Source organism: Watersipora subatra, chromosome 6 (assembly GCF_963576615.1).
Source record: "Watersipora subatra chromosome 6, tzWatSuba1.1, whole genome shotgun sequence".
Taxonomy (NCBI): domain Eukaryota; kingdom Metazoa; phylum Bryozoa; class Gymnolaemata; order Cheilostomatida; family Watersiporidae; genus Watersipora; species Watersipora subatra.
In genome coordinates, this window is record NC_088713.1 from 1,848,619 (window position 1) to 1,875,438 (window position 26,820).

At 36.0% G+C, this 26,820-nt stretch overlaps 1 protein-coding gene across 1 annotated transcript; it reads left to right on the plus strand.

The window, feature by feature from the left end:
* Positions 1–1,359: 1,359 nt before the first annotated feature.
* LOC137398624 (uncharacterized) lies at positions 1,360–25,338 on the plus strand. Its single transcript, XM_068084792.1, has 11 exons — positions 1,360–1,439; positions 2,051–2,158; positions 4,086–4,258; positions 4,908–5,021; positions 7,522–7,712; positions 9,578–9,721; positions 14,450–14,561; positions 17,824–17,939; positions 21,161–21,287; positions 23,000–23,232; positions 24,249–25,338. Exons 2-11 carry the CDS (start codon positions 2,058–2,060, stop codon positions 24,366–24,368), a joined length of 1,431 nt encoding a protein of 476 aa, XP_067940893.1. The 5' UTR covers positions 1,360–1,439; positions 2,051–2,057; the 3' UTR covers positions 24,369–25,338.
* The last annotated feature ends 1,482 nt before the right edge of the window (positions 25,339–26,820 follow it).

The following is a 26,820-nucleotide window of genomic DNA, read 5'->3' on the forward strand; positions in this document are numbered from 1 at the left end:
AACTTTCAAACTGTGTATAGTACACAGCAGCTTGCCATTTTACTTTTAATATTGCATTTCAGAGTTATAATAAACATATTTCCTTATTGTTGTTATTAAATTACATACATTACAGTAGGTTAGGCCTACAGCTTTAATTAATATTTATTTTATTGTTGTAAAACATAAGTTTGAGATAGTAGTAGATTAGGTGTGATTTTTTTACAACTTTTTGTTTTGCATAATTGACTTTTTGAATTTAATTTCAAAACAACTTGACAACTACCATGGGCATACAACTTCTCAGAGCACCACGTCGTGGCCGACGCAGTGGCTGTCCACGTGTCTCTCAATTATTACAGCTCAATAGGAGGATAAATAGAAGGTCCTCACAGTAACCAGCAACATCAAATGCTAATGTTCAACAACACGCTACTCAAATTAATAACAACAACTCATCTGATTCAGATAATTCTTTAGTAGATGTTGTAGGCGATGTAAATGACATCGACTTGACAGCCCCTTTGTTTCCAGATGATGATCATGATTTTATGGACATCATTGACCATGAAAATATTGCACTAAACAATATTGCTCCTCCCAATGCTGCCCCCTTCATCACCTTCCTCATTTTCAATCTTCAGATTGTCCTGATTTTCAAGAACTACGTAACAACTTTCTAGGCAGACTTGACAACAACATATCACAGCTCACATTTACTGGATGTAATGAGAAACATTTACACTATATTCTGTCAATTCCTGCTGACAACTATTTTTTCAACTACCAGCACTATCATTTCTTTTTTCCATTATCACTTAGTCCATTATCAGGTCGAGGGCTGTATGACAGGGGGAATTTCTAGTGATAAATATAAACATATAGTCATATTCTTACACAGCATTCAGAGGAAAACGATGGGACAAATTCTAGCCAACCTGTCCTTAAATAATTTGAAACATATCAATGTATCTGAGGCTATATTTGATTTTTTTCCAACGATCATGAGCAAATACAAAATATAGTAGGTATATGTCAATTGAGACGCATAACACTGCAACTTGAATGCCATAGCCGATGTCATAACGAAAGGGGCAAACAGGAAGTGTGACTATTGAGGTCATTTTTGAAGACGCCTTTTTCTTTTGAGCGTTTTAACTGTGATCATCGATTTTAATATTGAAACATCCTGTCAGTCAGATTACGCAAAAGCAAAATACCGAATGATGGAAATATATTTATACTTTCTAATAAAATCTTTCAAAGTTTGACATGAGTAACTCATGTATAGTAGTAGGATATAAACAGCATAGATCCACTCTAAGGCTTTTATCTGTATTTTAGACGTTTGATCAGGAGGAAGTAGACGATGTTGTCGTTGTTAAAGTAACTGATACGAAGCTTGGAAGGTACTCATATCTCTCCTTAGCTATATTCGAGGAGAGACTGACAGACCTCAGGTATTATCGCCCATGATACAAATTGGATCATTTTTTTAGAACCCCTTCAAAAATGTCAAGTTGTGATAAGTGTTAGTTGGTCCATGACACATAACAAGGTCAAATCCACAACTTATCATTATAAGTTGACCAGCATTCAAGTAATATCTGTGGCGATCGGCAAACAATGTCATATGTAGTAGCAAGAATTGTTGACTTCAAAAAATTATGCTCATTTATTTTTGTCCTTTATTACTGGAAATATCTCAAATTAATTGCCATCCATATTTATTATCTTGCTGCTACAGCCACCTGTTGGGGCAGTTAGGTTGGTTTATTAACGTCGACTTTTTTCCATTAGCAATATTTTTTCAACAGGATCAATCTTTTAATTTGTCAATCTAATTGCGCCGATCTAATTTATGTTGATCTTTGCAAGCGTGATGACCAGCCTATGGCTATATCTTTATCAATGTTTCAATGTATTGACTTTTTCTCGCTCAATTTGTGTCTTGGACGGCGGCTTATAGTCAATTTTGTTGACGCTGTACGTTCTGGAATGCTCAAGGTGAACTCTACTGTTTCTGTTATTTATGCTTGGAAACTTGAATTTTTCTTATTATCTATTCTAGAGAAGCTATGGATAGCCCCGACCCACTTTATGAGTCTATGACTATATTCTCTGATCTGAAGGACAGTTGGAGGAGCTCCTCAGTAGCCCAACATACTGAACCTGTCAGGTACACAGGCTCATTTATGGCATGTTTTACACTGTATTATTATAATATATTTATTGTCATCAATAAATGACTATGTCTATGTGACATGCCTTCGAATTACTTGATACATCTATTTGTAGGTGTATCTATGTGTGGTTTACAACAGTCATACATCAGCATGCGAGTTTAATATGTTCCTGGACTGAGTTCGTATGTCAATTCTCTCGTATCTCAAATTGAATTTTCCTATATAAAATAACGAAATACAAATTAATCCGTTCTTACCCTCTGAAAGACACTTAGAAACAGGATATTGTAATGGAAATACAGACAAACATGGATAACTCGCCCACGGATAGCTCGAACACATGGTTAATTCGAACGGTTTCTTTGGTCCATTTCCACGTAATGATAAATTGCTACAGATAACTCGAACTCAACACTGTTAAATCGAACTGTTTTTTCCCAACGGCTACCGAAACGGTTGTTATCACTTTAGAAAATCACTTTATTCCAAGCCATAGAGGTAAACCTCAACTTTTTGTAATTCATAAGCGTGGTTATTACCACCATCGGCAAAATATTTTTGTCAACAACTTTTCTAAAGGTTTAGTGAAATTTGATTTATACCGATAAACATCCGCTTAGTGATCGCCCTTCGGAAGCAAGGTAAAGTGAGGTAATCTTTGCATAAACTTCAAGAAAAATCGGCAAAATCGATCGTGGGTAAAACGCTCAAAAGAAAAAGATGTCTTTTCTTTTGAGCATTTCAACAATGATCAAGTTTTGCCAATGTCAATCTAAAAAACGTCCTGGCAATAACATCACCTCAAACAACAAACCAATCTCAAGTGATAGAAAAATCTCTATACTTTTTGATAAAAACATTTTAAACTTTACATTAGAAGCATTTAATTTGAAACAAGCCATTTGTGCTTTTGATTTATATTATAGTTTGTATATGTACATGTATCTACTAATAAATAAGTAAATACATGGACTTGTGACAGTGCTCTGATAACTTGGACGCTCTGATAATTCGAACACTTTCGCTCGATTCCGTGAAGTTCGAGTTATCCAAGTTTGACTGTATGTGTTTTTTAATTGTTATAATTCACTACCTACACCCACAAAGTAGCAAATGCCTATCTAGTGGTTAGGATCTGCAATAAAATGTGACATTACTATGTACAGTACTACATTCTTACCTTTCAAACAGATGTGGAGTTTACATACTGTGTGGAGTTTTTACCTTCAAGACAGATATAACATAAACTTTGAATTTAACATAAATAAGTTTAGCTTTTTAAACTAAGTTTAAACTGAGTTTTAATCTTCTACTGAACTACTGAACTTACTTTGATTTTCTCATCGTTTTAATTTTTATTATCTGTTTTCAGTTTGGCATTTTTGCCTCGCTTTCGCTATAAATTTTAGCTGATCTTTTTATAACTTTTTTTCAAAGTAATTTCACGAGAAAGACCAAATGATGCTGTTCTCAAAAGCAGCCTCTCGCATAACATACCTGGCCATTTAATGGCCATCAACTCCCGGCTCGTATGCTCATATTTCATTGTAGAAACTTGTTTGAAATTTTGATCTCGATTTTCTCGTATGTCAAGGCACTTGTATGTCGAAGCACTTGTATGTTGAGACACTGGTATGTCGAGGTATGACTGTCGAGTTATGACTGTATAGCATTATGTAGCAATAGATTGCCAATGCTAGTGAACAGTGCACACATATTTACATGTATATACAGCAAAGTGTGTTAGTTTCATTAGCAGATAATTATATAGATGTCTATTAGTTGATAGCAGCATAGATGTCTATTACTGATTTACTTCTATCAACAGGAAGTAGCATAGATATCTATGCTACGTCTATTAGCGGGTAGTACATGGATGTCACCACACCAAGGACACATTTGGTTACAAATTTGTTGCAGGCTTGACGATATATTAGGCAATGGTAGTAAGCATACCTCTATGGATATAGCCTCGGCTCGTGACAAAAAGTTAACCTATATTAATGATAGGTCAAGGTCACTACTGAGTTCTCCTGGTGCCATGCTCAACAGGTGTAAAGATTTTGTTTTATCAAGTTTACAGCGACACAAAGGTGAAGGTTTCATTATAGTTATTAACAGCGGCTGTTTAGCTTTGTGTGGAATATTACTTTTAACTCCTTAAAATGCTTGAGTATAACGGCACAGCTTTATTGAATGCTGATTATAGTGGCATAACTCTATGAAAAGCCTAAGTATCGCAGCATAACTTTATTAAATGTTTAATTATAACTGCATAACTTTATGAAACAGCTGAATACCAGTGCTTAATCTGTTAAGTATTTTGGTATAACTGCATAACTCTATGAAATAGTGAAATATAACGCATAACTCTACTAAATATATAATTATTTATGGATAATCCTATGAAATGCTTGAGAATACTGGCATTCCTTGGTAAAATGTTTAATGATTATTGAGTGACTCTATGAAATTTTTGGTTATAACTCTATGAAATGTTGAAATATGATGTGTTTGTATAGGCTGCTTATTTCTATAAAATGGTGGAATTTCATAGAGTTGCCCTGTTTGAAGCAGTTCATAGGTCTATGTAGCCAATCATTAATTAGTTGTAATGAAAGCGTGAAACACTATCTATAAGTAGGCTACTATGGAAAATACTATTTGGCTCTTTTAGTTTTGCAACAAATTTAGACGTCAAATTTCTGCCAAGGCTGTCAAAAGTTTGTTATCGTATTTCAGGTAGTAGCACAGGGTGTAGGGTGTTTGATAGCCTCCTGCGACAATGTCAGCTATGCAAGGTGGCCGTCTCTAGTCTAACTGATGCACATGAATTGTGTGCTCAAACTAATCAAGGTATCTGTGTAAGACTTTCACCTTATGAGTTATCTGCTCTTTCACGATCTTACTGTTTGTATGTTGAATGCAGCTTCACAGGTGTGTTTCTTTCTGGTCAGCTGTATGTGTTTCTACTTATGAATTGGAGAGAAAAAAATTACCCTTGTTATGATATAGCTCTGGATATGTGCATACAGTAATGCCTTGCTATTTTACTGTCTGGTTTTTGCGGCTTCAGTACTTCTCCGAGTAAGAATAATCATTAGAAAAGTTTTAAAAAAATTTAACATAAATAAAAAACTAGAATATATAAAATAGACGCGAAATAGAGGTGGCGTTCTATTAAAGGGTGGCGCTGTATTTTCTAACCCTTCTCCTAAAATGGCGGTCAAATAGAGGCTTTATGGTATAAGTAATATACATGTACATCATGTATGTATACATGTATGTATACATCTTCAGTGAGCTACCACTTAATGAAAGCAGATCTAGATGTTAAGGACATGTTAGTATGTAAGTCAACTGTAGGTAGAGGTTTGACTTACTAGTTTATTTGTTCACATTCCCTTTGAAACAAGGAAACAATACAAACAATATTGCAGAATATTGTTTGTATTGTCCTTTACAATACAAACAAGTCTTTTCTAGAATTCCACTAGAAAAGACTTGTTTTGTATTCTAATTATACAACTATGTACAATAGAAGATCATAAATAATCCTTTCCAGGAATGTTTACGTTATTGGAATTAGGGATTTTACATCTTACAAACAGTAAAATACATCTAAGTTGCCTAATCCATTCCAAGGTCTTTCCAAAGCCATCCCTATGGTCATACAAAAAGGAAAAAACTTGGTAATTTATTGGTCGTACCGTAACTGCAGTGTTATTGGTTCATGTCGACAACTCTTCTCATTTTTCTTATCACTTTCACCTGATTCAGGGTCTGTGATTATAGTAATTTAACAAAAAGTTAAGGGGAGTTCCCACCTTGAATGTTAACTAACAATGATTTGTTCGTTTTTTTTTTATACAGCAGTCTATTTTGCAAAGGAAAAATAATTAAAAATATTTTTTATGTTTGCAACAAGGTAAAACAAAAATACATTTTTGCTCTAATAAGAGCGGTGTTTACCTGTCTGTTCGTCTATTCATCTCTAGAGTTCAAGGTTAGAATAGCTTTGGACGAGACTACAACTCATGACATTCCTATTGGTAGGCTGACACTAAAGCCTGCATTAATCGATCGCTTTCAAATATTTTTGACTAATTTCACAGGTACTTATTATCTGGGCTTTATTGACACATCTGATGATCTAGGGTACTAGGGTAACTGGGGACTAGGGGACTGTAACCGCTCCTACAATGTAAATGATCCGTTCCAGGAATGTTTATAATGTAAGGATTTTACGTTATACGAACAGCAAAATACGTGTAAATTGCCTAATCAATGATAAGATCTTTCCAAACTCACCCCTTTGGCCATACAATAAGGAATAAACTAGTGTTAACTTTTTAATTTGTTTTCATTTTATCGTAACTGTAATATTACTATTTTTCATCAACAACTTGCCTCCTTTTTCTGATCAATTTCACTGGTTTTATAGGCTCTGATTGCGGTAATTTTACAATAAGTTGATGGGGAGCGCTCATATTTGACCACTATTTTCAACGATTCATTTAATTTTCTAAACAGCGAAGTCTGTTCTGCAAAGTAAAACTAATAACGCATATTTTATGTTTACAATACAGCAAAGCAAAAAATATTGTGCTATAAAATGAGCGGTGTCTTCATGTTCGTCGTCTATCTATATTCAGGGGTCAAGGTTAGGATCAAAGATAATTTTCAACGATACTCCCAAGTCATGACATTTTAGATTAGTAGATCGATGTTGTAATACCAGCACAAATCGATCGCCTTTAAGTACATACCTTATTTACTGTGTTAATGATTGCACAGCTACTTATTCTCCGTTTTGTTTACACATCTGACGATCTATCACGATGAACTAAAATGTTGTGTCATTAACTAAAATAGACGTTTTGGGTCAGTTAACAATCGTTAGGCAGACAATGGTCAGTTACACAGTCAACAGTGGTAGTTGTTAACCACAAGCAAGCGCTTCAAGCGTGAGTTTTTTAACCAATGTACTGACTATTTGCCTAATGGATCCATTGTACGCCGTGTAGCTCAATGGTTAAAGTTGCTGCGCGCAGAACTGGTGGTTCCGAGGTCAAATCTAGTGCCGTGTGGATTTTTGATTTCTCGATTTTAATTGCTTATATAGATTTGCATATTTAGATTGCTTTATTAGAGAAGTTTCTATAAACACACAAATATGTTATGTAATTTCATCAGCTGTTTATAAGTTGAGAGTTAACTTGGCCAGGATTGGTGAGAAAGAGCAATTCTAGACCTCTGAAGCTCTTGATATCTTCAACTAGGTTTCTCACGGTAGACATCAAAGGTCTGCATTTGTCAGATTCAATGGTCGTCTTGTTGCTGCCAATTCTCATAGGGTCAATTGATGAGGGGACTCTAGGAGCTTCCTGCCTCCATCTAGTCAGTTCATCAGAGGTCATCTACAATCTCTGTCAACTTTGTGTTAGCATGTCGGATGACATTGACTCCAAGCACATCTCTGAGACTGTCAATCAGATGTCACAGCTGAGTGTCAGAGTATGTCATCTCATTGTGCAGCTTATGGAGGTGAGTGCTTGGTTCGTGGCAGGTAAAGCAGGTACTTCAATAAGATAATAAGGGGTTGTGGTTTACTGGTAGGTAATAGTTATTGAAAAGTTTTTTAGCCACTGTCCATGATGCCAACTTGCCATGATGCCATATTGATCAACCGATGGTTAATACATTGGGCGATTGATAATTGTACGATGTTTGACTTTCAACAATGCAGAAAATTATTTTTGATTTTGAATAGGACTAGTAAGAGCATAAATAGGTTTTTGAAGCAGTAAACTTTACAATTAAACTAATACAAAGGTAGCCTAAATATTAGTGATAATTAAATCAAATTCATACATACACTTGACCTGTTTAGTGACATACCTAATTCCTCCCCCGCACACGTACTATTTAGTAGCATATGTAAGTCTTGACCTTCACTAGTGCTTACAACGAACCAATAGAACATATACAGCTTAAATTACACTATTTTATAGTGCGTTTACTCTTTCATTTAGTAAACAACCGAGTATCTCTCAGCCACCCGCAGTGTTTGTCATTTTATAAAAACTTGAAGGACATCCTATAGAACATGATGAATACTCAACCTACAAGCTTTTCTACATATATAGTTTTTCACCCTTTTTAAATTGCCAATATCAGGCTCATGGCTTGTAAGTACTTGCTATGAGTAAACAACTCCCCTTTAACAAAGAAATCCACGTAGTTTCCTTCTTAGTCAGCATGTTGAACTGGTAGCTAAAGAACTCTTTAACCTGCGACATCATCAACTGTTTAACATGCTCATATCAGCAACTGTTTAGCCTGCTGACAACAGTAAATGTTCAACCTGCTCACATCAGCAACTGTTTAACCTGCTCATATCAGCAACTTTTTAACCTGCTGACATCAGCAACTGTTCAACCTGCTGACATCAGCAACTGTTTAACCTGCTCATATCATCAACTGTTTAACCTGCTGACACCAGCAACTGTTTAACCTGCTGACATCAGCATCTGTTTAACCTGCTGACATCAGCATCTGTTTAACCTGCTGATGTCAGCAACTGTTTAACCTGCTGACATCAGCATCTGTTTAACCTGCTGACATCAGCATCTGTTTAACCTGCTGATGTCAGCAGCTGTTTAACCTGCTGATGTCAGCCACTTGCAACTTTAATAATCAAAGCTACATGTGAATTTTTTGAACAAACGATAATTTATTAAAACTCATAAAAGTGGTGTATGATTTATAAAAGAAATAATAACGGTTGAAAAATTGTGACTCATCAAATAATAAAATAAAAAGTCACATGACCAAAAACCCAGGCTCATCTTTATATGCATATTTAGCCTGAGCGCCAGTTCATGTTATTCCAATGATTGTTTCGCCACTGTCTTTGTCTCTTATCGTCCCTTGTATCTTTTAACTAATAGGTAATCAACCATTTAAAATAGAAGAAGCCCTAAACGTCGACTTTATAAAGACGCAAACAAATGTGCTCTGTGGGTGGCTCAGATGCGCCATGTGGGTGGCTCAGCCTTTTTAGGAGCAACTATATTAGTTAACATGGTGAATTTAACAGCTTCTCTTACCACAGCAATCGTGTAGGGCATTTAGCTGTTAACCGAAAGTTTGATGGCTCAAGCCCGCCCAGGGGTAGTGTTTTTACTTACAGTGTATGTAGTAAACCCACCACAATGCCAAGTACATTGAGCTACAACAACATCCATAAAACAAACAACCACGGAGCCTAACCATTATTGCGCTTCATGCAAAAGCTAGTCATCGTAAAGTGTGTGGTTAACTGTCCATTGTTAGTGGGCAATCACCACACTGCTCTAGGCTGGTCAACCACTCATGTTCTCTGTTAGAGTGCAGTTCTCATGCTGTAGGCATTGTCAAGCTCGCTGTCAGAGGTCATTGCTGAGAGCTCTGCCAGTCTGATCGGCGCTATTCATGAGCTCTGCACACTTTGTGGAATTATGAGTCTCGCCACAGATGCTAGTCTCGTGGTACAGTCGAATGATTTTGTGCAGGTATTCTTTGTGTCTATGGATATATGTTTGTCTATGTAATATTCAATATGTTTCCATGATGGGCATTTGGAGTTGTGCGCCAGTTGTGTTACTTTGCAATTGAGTGTTTCCATCACTATGTTTCCATGATGCGCAGTACTTCGATGCAGCCCCCTCCGAAGTCGAGAGGATTGTATATTTACATGCTGCACAGTAGTTGTCAGCAAATTAGCGAGAGAAGAGAAATTGTATAAATCGAATCGCTGGATGGAGAAATAGAATCGATCATGGATACCGAACGTCATAAACGGTCTTTTTATGCTGTTGTTGTCATTATACTTTTATTTACAATACATATTCACAAGGTTTTACAAACCTTGACACAATGTTTACAAAATAATATATTTTTAATAAGTATTTTTTTAAGTAATATATTCCCACGACCAAACGGGCGGGAGCGAAGTTTGAAAGTTTTTATAATAAATGCATGTGCACACAACTTACGAAGATTATTCGTCAACAATTAGACGAACCCTTGTTTTGAAATCTCATCAGCAAATTTAACCATCGTTTTGTAGAGTCGTTAAAGTATAATAACGATACAAAACACATTTAAGCCTATTTAAATATGTTACCAAGTCTTTGTAAACCGTCGGCATTATCTTAAAACTTACCCATCTGATCGGATTATACACAAATAGACAGATTAATTTGGATGAAAATCGCCACAAAACGCTTGAAAAGCTTGGTGTAATAAAAGTTAAGACCGGTCTACGATACGCCAATAAAGCCGTGCGACAGATAGTAGAATTATTTAGCAGTGTGCATTTCACGAGAAAACCGTGCTCATTTCACCAGTCTATGGCATTGTTTACATGTAATCGAATTTATTCGAAGGTTTCTGTAATAAACGTAGACCGTTTGAGGTGTAGACCGATTTACAGGTACGAAATTGTGGTACACAGTTTATCAGCCTATGTTTTTTGTCCAATCATCGAAGGTTTCATTATTTAAAACGTTAGCCGAAATTCTTTTCTACTTATGCGCAAGCTAGAGCCGAACTACAACGCCCCTTTATGACGAGAACATTTTTTATTTTGCTGCTGTTTGCAGAAAACTTTCAGACGCGTGAATGCTCATACTTGCTTTCTGTTAAAGATCGCTATCAAAACCATTCTACATTCAACGCAACCAACTTTCAAACTGTGTATAGTACACAGTAGCTTGCCATTTTCCATCTACTTTTGCATTTCAGAGTTATAATAAACATATTTCCTTATCATTGTTGGTAAAATACATACATTACAGTAGGTTAGGCCTACCGCTTAAATTAATATTTTTTTATCGTTGTAAAACAGATTTGAGATAGTTGTAGATTAGGTGTGATTGTTTGTGTGATTAGGTGTGATTTATTATTGTATTAAACCAAGCTTTTCAAGCTATTTCTATTTCAAACAAGTCTCATTTACACTATACTCTGTCAATTCCTGCTGAGAACTACTTTTTCAACAACCAACAATACCCTTTCTTTTTTCCATTATCACTTTGGTCGTGGGCTGTATGACAGTGGAATTTCTAGTATTTAAATGTTACTTTAGGACCTGCCACCTATTTTTCAAAAATTGTTGGTATCAGTAACAAAGTTCAGGAAAGTAATCACCTCATCATTCTCGTGGGTGCAGACTATAATTAAATTTAAGTGAAAGAAGGTCGGAAGAATAGAAAAAAACAAGATTAACAGGACAACCTTTGTACTAGTTTATGCCCTCGAAGAATCCGTCTCCACGGCATGAGAGCTATGCGCAGCCACTGCGCAATTGCTGTTTCCTTGCTGCGAATTTGCACTGGCTTCGCACTGATCAGTACGCAGTGATTTCAGTGCGAAAACGCAATTTCCATGATTCGGAGAGAACGCAAGTCCAAAGTAATGTGCATCATGGAAACATAGTGAACGAACATCTGCGTGATGCGCATGTAACGCTAGCGCTTGACCCCATAGGTCAAGTATTAAGCTAATTAATGGCTCTGTAAATAGCTACGCAGGCAGTCTCTTCACCCTAAGCTTAGCAGCAATCATTGGAATCATTGGCTCATTGAGACTGCTCAAATGGAAATAAAAACGACTGAAGCGTGAAAATGTTTAGAATGGAATAGCTTGCTTGATATTTTAATGCACATGATTGGCAAGTGCCGTTTCCATGATTCGCAAGCATGATGGATTCGATAAAGTTTTGGGAGTAGCAAAACTCACTTAGCTTGCGGATTTACGCCGATGTGGATAACTTGATAACCGATCCATGATGTGGATAACTTGATAACCGATCCATGATGTGGATAACTTGATAACCGATCCATGATGTGGATAACTTGATAACCGATCCATGATGTGGATAACTTGATAACCGATCCATGATGTGGATAACTTGATAACCGATCCATGATGCGGATAACTTGATAACCGATCCATGATGCGGATAACTTGATAACCGATCCATGATGTGGATAACTTGATAACCGATCCATGATGCGGATAACTTGATAACCGATCCATGATGCGGATAACTTGATAACCGATCCATGATGCGGATAACTTGATAACCGATCCATGATGCGGATAACTTGATAACCGATCCATGATGTGGATAACTTGATAACCGATCCATGATGCGGATAACTTGATAACCGATCCATGATGCGGATAACTTGATAACCGATCCATGATGCGGATAACTTGCGGATTGGCTTGAACTTGCGTATCATGGAAACATAGCGATTCACTGTTAGCCACTTACTGTGTGGCTGAACATTGTATACATCCTGGTCATCAGTATTCCTGGTATAATAATTGATTGTAGGTGATTTAGTTTAACCAATGTACGTATATAGTGGTCTATTTATACAGGAAAATCACACTGAAAGGGCCTATGTACATTGCACTATATACTGTACACTATATGCTAATGTAGATACTTTTAAATATTTAGCGTGTGAGACAACAGTTTGTAAGTTTCGCCGCTTTTTAAAAATAGGGGCGAAGGTTGGACAACTTTAATATCAGCAAATTATTAGCAGAGATTTCTGTTCCCACAAAGTATTACAACCACTTTGTTTTACTGAATATTAAATAAGCTACTTTTTTTAACTTTTGTTGTGGTTTTTTAACTTATTTATGAGTCCTTAAAATTAATAAAATTATATTTTGCCATCATGAAAGTCGAATTGCGCACAAATGATACGATGAAAAATATATTTGACTCTTGCAAGTGATTTGTGAAAATAGCTCCAATAAACAAGTGTTTTTTATATTTAATAAGTTTTTTACAGCATTTTGAGGTGTCGAGGTTGGTGTACATCACATCGCAGTATGCCGGCCTTAATTACGCACTTCTTCGTTTTTTCGTGTCGCTATTTTATCGTTGTCGGTTTAACAGATATCTCTCATGGCAAACTAGACAGGTAGCCTAGTGCGCCATGAGAGATCGTCGGGTGTGTCATGTTGATATAGCGCAGGCGATGAGTAGCTGCACAATTATTCAGGAACACTCAAAGGTGGTCGATTGATGCAGACGTTAGAGAGTCGATCTGCAAAGCTGAATGTCATGAGTTGGAGTCTCGTTGAAATCAATGTGTTATCCTAACTTCTAACCATTGCTTCAAAAGATTGGACAAACAAACAGACAGACACCGCTCTTACGGTAGTAAAAATATAAATGTATATATATTTTTGAACTCCATTTTAGACACACACAACAACTTTTTTTCAGCATAAACCTTGCTGTCTAGAAATAGTGAGCAAGTCGATTTAAATTGACATTGAAGTGACATTGAAGGTGTGCACTCCCCTAAACTTAATGTAAAAGTACTGCACTCGTGAAAGCTGAACCAAATGAAATTGATAAGAAAAAGAGGAAAGGGGTTGATACAGACCCATAACACCACAATTACTGTAGCTTACAGTCATTAAATTGCAAAGTTAGTTTAGTTTTTTCCTATTTGAGGAGCCAAGGAAACGAAATTAGGATGATTTTGGAATCCTTTGTTTTTTCTTGACATCATTTTATCATTGTCGGCCATCTTTATAGACAATTCTATCGTTAAAAACACGAAGCTTTTGCAATGAATTTTTGAAAACGATACTTTTGTTTGCAATTTTTTTATTATAGTATCAAAACAACACCAAAAAGTAATATTAAATGAAAGAAAAACAATTGTTTTCTACAAATATGGCGGGTTTTTCGTGAACGAGCGCATGTGCAAACGACTTGATGACGTCAAAAAAAAAACGATGGATACATCTGTGATTGTTTGTGATGTCATTGCTTGCACTATCACAAACCCGCCAGCATTAACATCGGCAATTCGCATTCTCATTACACATTGTGGCCGCAGAAATGATGAAATCTCGTTGCAAATATCTGATGGGAAATACAGATTAAGGAATCTATGACAGCCGATCACCATCACCAAAGTGCTGCGTACTGCGCAGACTATCGTGGATGTTCAGCTAAATATAAGGAAACTTTGACAGCTGCAATGTTTCCGGCATATTCGCCGATGTCATTGGTTTACAGTGCACATAGTGGACAAATAGTTGCCGAGAAGACAACTTCGACGTACAGCGTGAACCAGCCTTTACACTCCACTGGTTATGGTTAATAGAGAGTAATTGTCCTCTCATGCATAATATCTCATGAATTATGTATCATTGCCTTTCAATCTTATTGACTTATATATTCAATTATATTACAGCTAGCCTGTGATCTGCAGATGGCATGCACTAGGGGTGCCCTGCAACAGTGTGTTCACACTGCTGAAGAGAGACTCGGCTCTATCAGTGATTCCATTCAGTACATGACCAGAGGTACTGTTCTTTATCATATTTCTTATGCCCTTTTTCCAGGCAGTAGATGTGTATATTTGATAGATTAATGGACACTCTAGGCTCGTCACCTCTATTACCAAGAAAGGTTTTTTAGAAATATTAAAAATAGCATCAACCTGCACATATTCATTTAGTATTCTACATTTTATTATGGAATACTAAATGAAAATGTATTCTTTAATAAAATGTATTCTACAGTGTAGTTCCTTCTCAGTGTAGTTCCTTGAAAAGGCATTCATTCACTGCAAGCATTACAACTCAGTGTGATAAACTTTAACAGGTCAAGGACAAATTTAGGGCTAAAAGGAGTTAGAAATTACTTTTACATTGATCACCCTGGTGCAGATCTTCGGACATCCTGCCAATTAGTGAAATTTTGTACGGGTGCTTCACATAGATAACGGGAGTTGTTCTCACAATTAATAATAATCATTTAATAATAATCAATTAGTAGTTACTAATAATCAATTAGTAACTACTCATCACATAAATGTCATACCGTATAGGATGAATTTATTCACGGAGTTATATTTCGCGAAAATTGTCTTTTCATGCATATTCGCGGATAAATTTATTCGCGGCTGAAAACTGCCGCTCTCTAGGAAAAGTTAACTCTATTGCGGCTAGTAATAGTTATTACTACGCATGCGCATACCGCGTGTTCCGGTTTATATTTAGCTTACAACCGCGAGGCTATCTTGCTATTCTACGTTAAACAATTTTTGCTGCGTCCAGAGGTTTTCACGAATATTCATCAAGGCTTTAGAGGCCTTTGATAAGCCAACAACTTGTGGTAAGTAATGAGTTTTTACATTCACTAAATTAGTTGAATTTTACTTTGGTTCTTCGGTTAAACGCAATACTACAGTATTTTTTTTCCATCCCTACTGCTTCATTATTTGTTTTAGTGTGAGAGAGAGATTTTTCATCATACACCGAAGAACAATGATTGCACGGTTGGTAGATGTCATTCTTAGAAGATCACCAATCATTCAGGGAGGTCTGGAAATTGAGGTTGAAGTGACTGCAGCTACTTACGAGAATAATATATCTGTTGTTTAAAAAGAAACAAAAACGCCTTTACGTGCACAAATCTTTGGCCAACCGGCAGAACTTTGCAATAGTAAGTCACGAGGAGAGTTCTGGTGATAACTTTCTTACCAGCCATGTAGTAGCGAGAGAATCGCCTTCAACACCTACTCAAGACAGTGACAGATCTGCTATTAGTAAAATAACTAGTCAGAAAGCACCATTACAGGCTAGTGTTCACATATCAACAGTACCAGTTTAATTTTATTGCTAGACAACCGCCATATGGACTAAACTGTTTATATTTACTCCATTCATCGTTTGTAAAATTTTATTTGTATTCGAAATATTTTATTTGTACACTAAAGTTTGTAATAAATTATAATATATCTATACATGAAATAAAATATATAATTTAATCATGTTTGCTACAGCGATATCAAGGAGTTGTTGTCGATGAAGGGGTCTAGGTTGACTGGTTGCCTCTCTGCCAATATTCCTGTCTTGATGAATATTACTACTTGTCTCTAGTTTTCGTAATCGGAGTAGGTTGTTTCATTCTCAATCTGCAGTAAACACAAAAAAGAAAAAACATTAACGAGCGTTGAGGAAGTACAAAAACATTAGCTGAAGTATTTGATGAAAGCGATCAGTTTTTAAACAAAAGAATTAACTAATGCAGTTGATTATGGAAAAACGTATCTGCACTGCAAATCAAATACATACCATAATGTCCAGATCAGAATCATGATCGTCCTTGACTTCGGTATTAGAGATTGATGAAGTTGATTCTAATGTGGAAAGACTAGGCGAGCTTTTTTGCTATGCTGAAGCCATGCCAAATAACTTGTAAAAACTTTGAATAATTTTGTGAAGTTTGACGCAATGGCAATAAAGCTCGAAGTCTGGCGATGATTTTAAAGAAGTTTTGGAACTCGGCTACGTTTAGTACTTCTGCCTCGTGGCTATTTTCGCGATGACGCCATTCTGCATATCTTGTGACAACCTCGAATAATTTTGTAAATAAATGTGATGCATTGCCAATGGTGTTAGCTCAAAGCTCAGGCAATGATTTTAAAAATGTTTTGAAACTCAATTACGTTTAGTATTTACATTAAAAACTAGGCTAGCGACTATTTTTCAATTTGATGCAGTAGTTATTCTCTCTTGTGATTAAAAATAGAACTAATTATTCACTGAATTTAATAATTCGCGGATTGACTGTTCGCGAAATCGCGAATTTTTATGACCAACGAATATTTTCATCCTGTAGGGTATGTTGGGTTTCGGTACAATTTAGACTGATTTCTCTACACAGGGTCGGGTAGTGTTGCTTTTCCACCATTTGTAACTTGCTGCTCGTCAACACTGCGTCTAGTCCGATCGTGTAATTTATGTTGAGTGTTACAAGGTATGAAATGAGGGAATATTAGATTTACAGTTAGACGAGAGAGTCTTCAGTGTGTAATTTATGTTTTATTGCTGCAAGCGAATTTCTTACTCTACTTTTCAACTGCTTTAAAATGTTTATTTTCGTCGGAGTTTAAATGTGATATTTATACCGAATGCTGCCAAATATACTAAAAAGGTATGCATTGTTTTTATGTTATATGAATAGGCTGGCACTGAGTTACACTGATTTCTATTACATTATATCCATTAAAATATTGCAGTAAACAATAGCATGGGAGTATGTACTACCGATAGTACGTACTGCCGTACGCACTGCCGTACCTACGTATGGCAGTGCATACGGCAATTATACTGTAGTACGTATGACAGGACCTTCGACAGTACGTACAGCAGTACATACGATAGGGCATTGCTCAAATTTTGTTAAATTTATTCAGGCATATTTGGTTGTTTAAAGAGAACATAGTTTTCAATAAAAATAACTATTTTGAAATGGCCTTGAAATCAATAGTATGTCAATATAAACAAAGGTTAAAATATTATGTTCATAGATATTGTACCTGCTTGATTGAAAATGGTTGCTTCATGCCCGAAGAGACTAACAATAACAGTGCACAGATTGTTTACTATCATGTGTTGCTATAATCAATAAAAGTTGTGTAACTTCTTATTCATATTTTTAATTCTATTTAATCTAATTTAATTTATTTCTATTTAATCACAATTGTTTTCAACTATCCAATCACAAATAGTCTTTAAAAATTCAAGCACAAACAGTTTCAACTCCATCCAATCGCAGGTGTGAAAACAACGCACGCAACTCCGATGATCTATGATGGTGTGCGGAAGGTACTAGAAGCAGTTCAATCGTTTCTTACCTCCTACAAGAAAGAGGCCAGTAGTAATCTCAGTTTGGTGAGTGAAGTACTAAGCCACTACTGTCCATACCTTTTTCTGGCAGCAGCAATCATCATGACTGCAATTATAGTAATCTGTTCAAATATTTGGTGGCTGTTGTAGGTTATTGCCCTTTCCAAGGTCAGTAGAGATTGTTTTGCTCTTGTCCTATTTTTGTTTCTCGCTATCTTTTTGTTTGTATATTGATATTATTGATTATTTATGATATATTACACCTATGTATTTATTAGTTTATGTAATCCACCTTATCTATTTTAGAACAAAATCTTTTTCATACGATTCGAAACGAGACTAATCATTGACAAGGTTTGCTATGTTTTTTTTCAGGATTTCTCAATAGATTTTTAAGATGAGTTTTTGTGAAGAGATCATTTTAATGAGCTAATTTTAATGGTCTCACGCTAAAAAACTTGAATGATCAAAAGGAAGACAAAAACCTTTCTCTTCCCATCCAGTTGATTAGCAGGCCACTTGGGTCATTCTAGTCATTTAGTATAGGAGCAACCACAGCTCATTTTTTTAACAGTCATTGCCTGAAGACACTGAAGTAGATATTGGTGAGGTGTGGAGATACTCAAGTAGAGATTGGTTAGGTGCGAAGATACCAAAGTAGAGATTGGTGATGTGTGAATATACTAAAGTAGAGATTGGGTAATGTGGCGATACTAAAGTAGAGATTGGTGAAGTGTGGAGATACTCGAGTAGAGATTGGTGAGGTGTGGATACACTAAAGTAGAGATTGGTGAGGTGTGGATACACTAAAGTAGAGATTGGTAATGTGTGGAGATACTATAGTAGAGATTGGTAATGTGTGGAGATACTATAGTAGAGATTGGTGAGGTGTGGAGATACTAAAGTAGAGACTGGTGAGGTGTGAAGATACTAAAGTAGAGATTGGTGAGGTGTGAAGATACTAAAGTAGAGATTGGTAATGTGTGGAGATACTAAAGTAGAGATTGGTGAGGTGTGGATATACTAAAGTAGAGATTGGTGAGGTGTGAAGATACTAAAGTAGAGATTGGTGAGGTGTGAAGATACTAAAGTAGAGATTGGTAATGTGTGGAGATACTAAAGTAGAGATTGGTGAGGTGTGGATATACTAAAGTAGAGATTGGTGAGGTGTGGATATACTAAAGTAGAGGTTGGTGAGGTGTGGAGATACTAAAGTAGAGATTGGTAATGTGTGAAGATACTAAAGTAGAGATTGGTAATGTGTGGAGATACTATAGTAGAGATTGGTAATGTGTGGAGATACTATAGTAGAGATTGGTGAGGTGTGGAGATACTAAAGTAGAGACTGGTGAGGTGTGAAGATACTAAAGTAGAGATTGGTGAGGTGTGAAGATACTAAAGTAGAGATTGGTAATGTGTGGAGATACTAAAGTAGAGATTGGTGAGGTGTGGAGATATTAAAGTAGTGATTAGTGAGGTGTGGATATACTAAAGTAGAGATTGGTGAGGTGTGGAGATACTAAAGTAGTGATTGGTGAGGTGTGGATATACTGAAGTAGAGATTGGTGAGGTGTGGAGATACTAAAGTAGAGATTGGTAATGTGTGGAGATACTATAGTAGATATTGGTAATGTGTGGAGATACTAAAGTAGTGATTGGTAAGGTGTGGATATACTGAAGTAGAGATTGGTGAGGTTTGGAGATACTAAAGTATAGATTGGGTAAGTGTGGAGATACTAAAGTAGAGATTGGTGAGGTGTGGATATACTAAAGTAGAGGTTGGTAAGGTGTGGAGATACTGAAGTAGAGATTGGTGAGGTGTGGAGATACTAAAGTAGAGATTGGTGAGGTGTGGATATACTACAATAGAGATTGGTGAGGTGTGGGGATACTAAAGTAGAGATTGGTGAGGTGCGAATATACTAAAGTAGAGATTGGTGAGGTGTGGAGATACCAAAGTAGAGATTGGTGATGTGTGGATATACTAAAGTAGAGATTGGTGAGGTGTGGAGATACCAAAGTAGAGATTGATGATGTGTGGATATACTAAAGTAGAGATTGGGTAAGTTTGGAAATACTAAAGTATAGATTGGTGAGGTGTGAATATACTAAAGTAGAGATTGGTGAGGTGTGGAGATACTAAAGTAGTGATTGGTGAGGTGTGGATGTACTAAAATATAGAGATTGGTGAGGTGTGGAGATACTAAAGTATAGATTGGTGAGTGTGAATATACTAAAGTAGAGATTGGTGATGTGTGGATATACTAAAGTAGAGATTGGTGATGTGTGGATATACTAAAGTAGAGATTGGTGAGGTGTGAATATACTTAAGTAGAGATTGGTGAGGTGTTGAGATACTAAAGTAGAGATTGGTGAGGTGTGGATATACTAAAGTAGAGATTGGTGAGGTGTGGAGATACCAAAGTAGAGATTGGTAATGTGTGGAGATACTAAAGTAGAGATTGGTAATGTGTGGAGATACTAAAGTAGAGATTGGTGAGGTGTGGAGATACTAAAGTAGAGATTGGTGAGGTGTGGAGATATTAAAGTAGTGATTGGTGAGGTGTGGATATACTAAAGTAGAGATTGGTGAGGTGTGGAGATACTAAAGTAGAGATTGGTGAGGTGTGGAGATACTAAAGTAGTGATTGGTGAGGTGTGGAGATACTAAATTAGAGATTGGTAATGTGTGGAGATACTAAAGTAGAGATTGGTGAGGTGTGGAGATACTAAAGTAGAGACTGGTGAGGTGTGGATACACTAAAGTAATGATTTGTGAGGAGATGTTAAATTAGTTATTTGAGCATTTACTGTTATATTAAAAATGTTACGCAGTTTTGCATAATCCATGTTTGGTAGTTCCCTGTAAAAATTTATTATCAAACATTTTGGTAATGAATCAAGTTTTGGATGTTGAATGACATGTCTTTATTGCCGTGTGCATTCTCAGTTCGGCTGGTCAAAGCAATAATAGAGGTTTCGTATCCAATAAACCTGGCAACATACATATACACGTATATGTGGTGAAAATTGTTAATATGAATTTTAGATGATGGGCAAGTGGCAATAACGAAATGCTAAAGCACCATCGAATAGCATTTTTTAAACTTTAGAATGGTCTCCATTATATCATTTCTGGGATATTCGCATGGTTTATTTATTTTGAAGTTTAGTCCAAGTTGCTGAAATGCCTTGCATTAACTAGAAGTTGTTGCCCCTGCAGTTATGTACCGCTAAAATATATAAATTTGTGTCTATAATAATAGCAGTCCAGTGGCTCAGATTCCGATCTTGATCCTTGCCAGAAATATGACAGTTGTACTCAGGCTATATCCAGTATGGGGACAATAGGAGATAGCCTTAGCACTCTTACCAAGCCTTTGTTCACTCAAGGTAGGTGCTCAGCCCATTAACTTCATGAGATCAGATTCCATTACACTTATTTCTCAAAATATATATTTATAGGCTGATGGTCTGTTTCTCAGGACAATGGTTTTTAGAAAGACAAGTTTTTTCTAAATACAAAGTTATGTTCTCGTTGAATAACTTTATCTTCATTACAATTTGTTCATCCAACTATATAGCCGACTAACGTTCTGCTAACGCTGACTTACCTTTGAGAGTCAGCGTTAGTAGTAATTTCAGAGCTAAGTCAGATCTTTAATATCAGATCAGAAAGATTTGAATCTTTCTGATCTGATATCAGAAAGATTCAAATCAAATACTGATCTGTCTGCTATCACAACCGAGCTCTGAGAAATGGTCAAACAGCTTAGAGTATTACTATTAAACTTGTTAAAATTTTTTGGATTACAATAGTGTTGTCATCAGTTAGTCGGTGTCAATACCGTCTTGCAAAAAACTTGTGGTAATTTTTGTGACAGTTTTTAAAATTTAAATTTTTAAATTTGAATTTCAAAATCTTTCACATTTCTACTTTTCAAGCATCAAGTTTAACAATTGAATTATTCCAAAACCCACAATACAAATAACATGTTTATACAACAACGCATACGGCATTCCGCTTAGTCATATCGCCTGTCGGAGGAATACTTATATAAACTGATGAGAAAAAAAATTTGAGAAAATTTCAAGCTTTAAAATTTTTGTCAAATTAGTATAAATAATTTCACTTTCAAAACCAATTTTAACTGTTGATATGTAGGAAATACTTAATCGTTGTGAGGGACTTCCTTCTTTTGCTAACATTCTTCAACACAGCTTTGCTGTTTGCAAAATTTTATATGTCAAAATGGCTGTCAGGTAATGGAAGCTAAAATTGCTCACACATAGTTGAACCAAAACGATGATGAACGATTGGAGCCAAAAGTGTCTCTCAAATGGTGGAGTCAAGATGGTTGTCTGATAGTTGAACAACAAGTACTGCTAAATGTTATTAATTAAATTGAGTCGGAGTAACTTGGGTTATTTCTATGTCACTGATTTAGCAAACAAACAAAGTACATGCAGTCATACCTCAACATACGAACTTATTGCGTTTTTGGAGTGAGCTTGTATGTCAGTTTACTCGTGTCTTAAGACACTATTTCCTATATAAAAGAACCAAATACAAATCAATCCGTTACTATACTGTGATAAAAACCATCTAAAACAAGATGTTACGGTGAAGCAATGTGTTTTAACTGTCTGATTCAGTACCTATGCTAACTAAGTAACAAATCGCTAATTTAGTTGTTATGGTCTGCAATAACATATAACATTACTACAATATTTACATTACGTTATGAAGTTTTTACCTTCAAGACAGACATAATGGTTAATGAAGGGCAAATAGAGACTTAGCAACAGCTCGTTCAATACACTGAACTTTTGCGACGCTACGTAATAGAAATTTTGAGTTTAACTCAAATGAATTTAGCATATTCTGATTTGAGGAGAAAGACTGAGCAATGCTTTCACATACTTGACCATATATATAGTGGCCATCGAGAACTGTTCGTTTCTCAAAAGTTACTGGTAACTCAAGGAAGAAACATGCTCCAAGTTTTGCCCGTATCTCGGTTTTTTCATATATTGAGGTATGACTGTAGCAGCTTTTATCTTTGTGGCCTTCTCAGATGAACGTTTTATTATCTCTTCGCCAGGTAAAGAGTATGACAGAGCAATAGTACTTAAAGCTGCCAACGCAATAAAAAAGTGCTGCAGAAACATATCCGCTGATTGCGGGGTTGACTGTTCTCACGTAGTGGGTGCAGTTGGTCGACTTTTCGCTGTTACTGAGGCAGAAGGAAAAGTTAAAGTTCACCACAAATCAGCTGAACCTCTAGCTGCTCGACAAGTCAAGAGAATGCTGCCTCAAGTCGAAAGTGTTGAGAAGGTGACTCACAGTTTGAGTTCTCTTTAGTTTCAGACATTTTAGCAAAGTCCAGTTTTGATACACGTGTTGAGATGTTAACGACTGTTTCTTTCAACATATATATTTTAGCAGAAAACTATATGGTTACTAGTTCTGACATTTCAGCATTTGCAGGAAGCTGCTTCATTACCACATATAGATGGTGTAATTTAACAATTCCTACTTTCTGACAGATGTTCTGTCACATTTGGAACACACAGACGAGTATTGGCACTATCATTACTTACTGTGTTAGCACATGCTGAGAGGTGTCTTGTCACTATTGCTAAGTGTTATGTCACTATAGGTATCTTGTTAAGGTCTCTACAGGTGTCATGCAAACTGGTGCATGACACCTGCAAACATTGTGTCATGCACCTGTTTGCACTGCAATAGTTAAATAGTATGTTTGCATGCGCATGACACCATGCAACCTCCCATATGCAAACAGGTGTCATGTCATTTTCAAAACCTTCCTATATAAGCAGACAGATGTGCTGTCACTATTGCTGTATGCAGACAGATGCGCTTGCAGAATTGCTACATGGAGACAGGTGTATTGTCACTATTGTTATATGCAGACAGGTGTCCTGTCATTATTGCCATGTGCAGACAGGTGACTTGTCACTATTGCTATATGCATATAGGTGTCCCGTCATTATTGCCATGTACAGACAGGTGTCTTGGCACTATATCTAGACATTCAGATCAAAACTACTCAGTCTAGAATTTTGGTGAATTTAAAATTCTTTGTTTTCTCATTCTTCATATCCTTTTTTAAAGGAACATCTACTTACTTTACTGTAAGTACAATCACGCCTTCTATACAACTTTTTTTCATTCTTATATTTTCTATTCTATCTTCTCTGTTAAGCTAGAACTTGCCTTCGAGATCTCTTGTCTCAGGCAAGCCACTCGAAGAAAGAGTTGTTAGGATTCTTTTAAATGCTGAACAGAGTTGAAATGCTAATATAACTGAAGTTATCTTGATCTTTTAGATGAAAAGGGTTTTACCGCCTTCTCCAGATAATTCCTCGTCATCACCCTCCACCTTCACAGAGTCTTCCTCGAAGTCAGTACAAAAACTGGCAGCTATGTTTGAGGGTGGCTCCCGGTAGCCGGCTGCCTGCTACAAACTCAGTTTGTGTTCTGGATGAAATGTTCAAACAGCTTCAAAAGGCCGTTCAAAGCCATATCATTGCGCATTCAACCATATAAATTGGAGTCATCCACCTTCTATATGCCACCGAGGGTGCTAGTTGAATCCACTAGCATATGAATTGACACACCAGTTGCTTGGTTCGAACTGCGACAGCTGTTTTCTCTTTGACTTCTGATACTTGCAGCAATAATTTATTTTTATAGTATAGTTTATCCGAGCATATCTATCTAATTTTGATAATGCCACACTTGTAAAGAAAATGTTATGAAATAGTCTTAAAGCTTTTTGTAAGCTAGTAGAAAATGGCCGCATCAGTTGTAGTACAAGATTAGGTATTCTTTCATGAAAACTACATCCAGTAAGGTGTCGCTACATCCTGACAGGTGGCCTGTCACTTGCTACATCCTGGCAGGTGGCCTGTCACTTGCTACATCCTGACAGGTGGCCTCTCACTACTGTCACATCAAGACAAGTGAGCTTCTATTATCCCTACATCCCTGCTATCACTGCTCGCAATCCCTGCTATCACTGCTCGCAAAGATTTGTATTGCATAATACCCGTAGTGAAGCAGGTTCGTTGTCAGGATCGACTAATGTAGACAGGTGTCTTGCCGAAAAAAAGACCAACCGTTCAATCAACTCTGCTCAATAATTAGTTTTTGACACAGTTGATATTATTGAATTTATTTGTTTGTCATTCCTAAATCTATTAATTTTCTATAATAGCTGTCCCAACACATAGTCTATGCATGAATATTATACTCTACTAGTTGAGTTCATATTTTATTTTCTTGCTCATGTCTCTCTGACTTTCCATTTTTCCTGACAGGTTTATTGTCAGCATCTGATAGCTAGTCCTTTCAGCATGTCATTTACATGTATGTTTTATTTTATACAAGTTGGCAATAGTAATTTTATATCGATTACACACACTCTCTATATTGTGTTCCTGTTTTAATGCGTGTCAAGCCCAAGAGTAAGGTAATTTTTGCTCAATGTAGCGAATTACTACAAACCAGCTATAGAAAAGTAATTAGCCCCATTTTATTGGCTGATTTTTTTAAAATAGCCGAAAGGTACCACACCGGATGGTTTACCGAAAATACAACTTATTACATCTGAAGTAAATAGGATATTACATACATTGTAGCTGCTTGGACGCTCATGCCATAACTTAATTTGCGTTAACTCTTACAACAGTACACAAATGACTCTAAATTTAAAACTTTTCAAACTAAAATGTTGAAACTGACTATATTACCGGCTGGTTCAAAACTGCAAAAAGTTGTTAACATTGTTGCCAGGTAACGCAGACGCCATAAAAGGATAGTATTTAGTTTCATTTCTATGTTCACCGTGATAATAATGTCTTAGATTGATGGTGCTATATTGATATTGCAATATGACAATATTACATATTGATCATTGGTCACTTCAACTCGATTGGGAATTATCTTCCCTAAATATTAGCAAGTTGGTAGATGTGGTTTGCAGCCACAATTAGGAGTTGTCATTCCGGTACATAGCAATTTACTACAAACATCTTAGGCTGTTAGTTTCTTTGGTTTTTCAAGGCCCAACTGGCTTTTTGTCACCTTTTCTTATCACTATGTCATAATTTAGACACTTAAACAACTAAATTCATCTAATAATCTTTGACATCTTATGAAGTTTCCATGAATTTAACAAAAGCGGCTACTAAAATTACATTGCCATTTTATGATATTACAGCCAGTACAGTATGATATTCCTTTACCTGGAATTTTTATTATGATACTTGCTGACTATTTGATTGAATATGGAAGAAATCTTGGGCATCACCAGGTTTACCGCTAATAGCAAATTAATTTGAATTGATTTTTTACTTTTTTAAAATTGTTCTTCGATTATTGCTTATTTCAACAGCTTTTCACTTTAGACATCTGTAATGATTAAATTAAAAACAATCATAAATAAGCTGTGTTTGCTTGATTCTTGTAAATTAGATTTGGTCTATTACCTATCTATCTAGGGGTTAGCAATCTATTGCTTTGCCAAAGTTATAACTCTACATCTGTTTTCAACATAAAGCAAGGGAACATTTGAATCTTGTTTTATTATTTCAAATTTATATATTGAGATTTTAAAGTGCAATTTAATTTTATCAGTTTTATTTAATACATTCCTGTTGGTATCTGATAACCTGAAATAATGTTGGCTGTTAATATATAATATATATAATATTAATAAGGCTGTTAACCAAAGATGGTTTTGTTACGAGAACAATTTTTCCAACATATGATAGTGTTGACACGCAAATGTTAACAAAGATGTGGGCCATTATGCAAGTATTTAAGATTTTCCTGTAATTAACCAGCAATACAAAAGCTGGCTTGCACAGAAAGGCAGGGGACTCAGGATGACAGGCT

Excerpts from the sequence above, each read along its gene's own strand:
- LOC137398624 (XM_068084792.1), top strand. The coding sequence starts at position 2,058 with ATGGATAGCCCCGACCCACTTTATGAGTCTATGACTATATTCTCTGAT. Across the intron at positions 9,722-14,449 it reads AGTCGAATGATTTTGTGCAG|CTAGCCTGTGATCTGCAGAT; the intron begins GTATTCTTTGTG and ends ATTATATTACAG. Across the intron at positions 17,940-21,160 it reads CCAGTAGTAATCTCAGTTTG|CAGTCCAGTGGCTCAGATTC; the intron begins GTGAGTGAAGTA and ends CTATAATAATAG.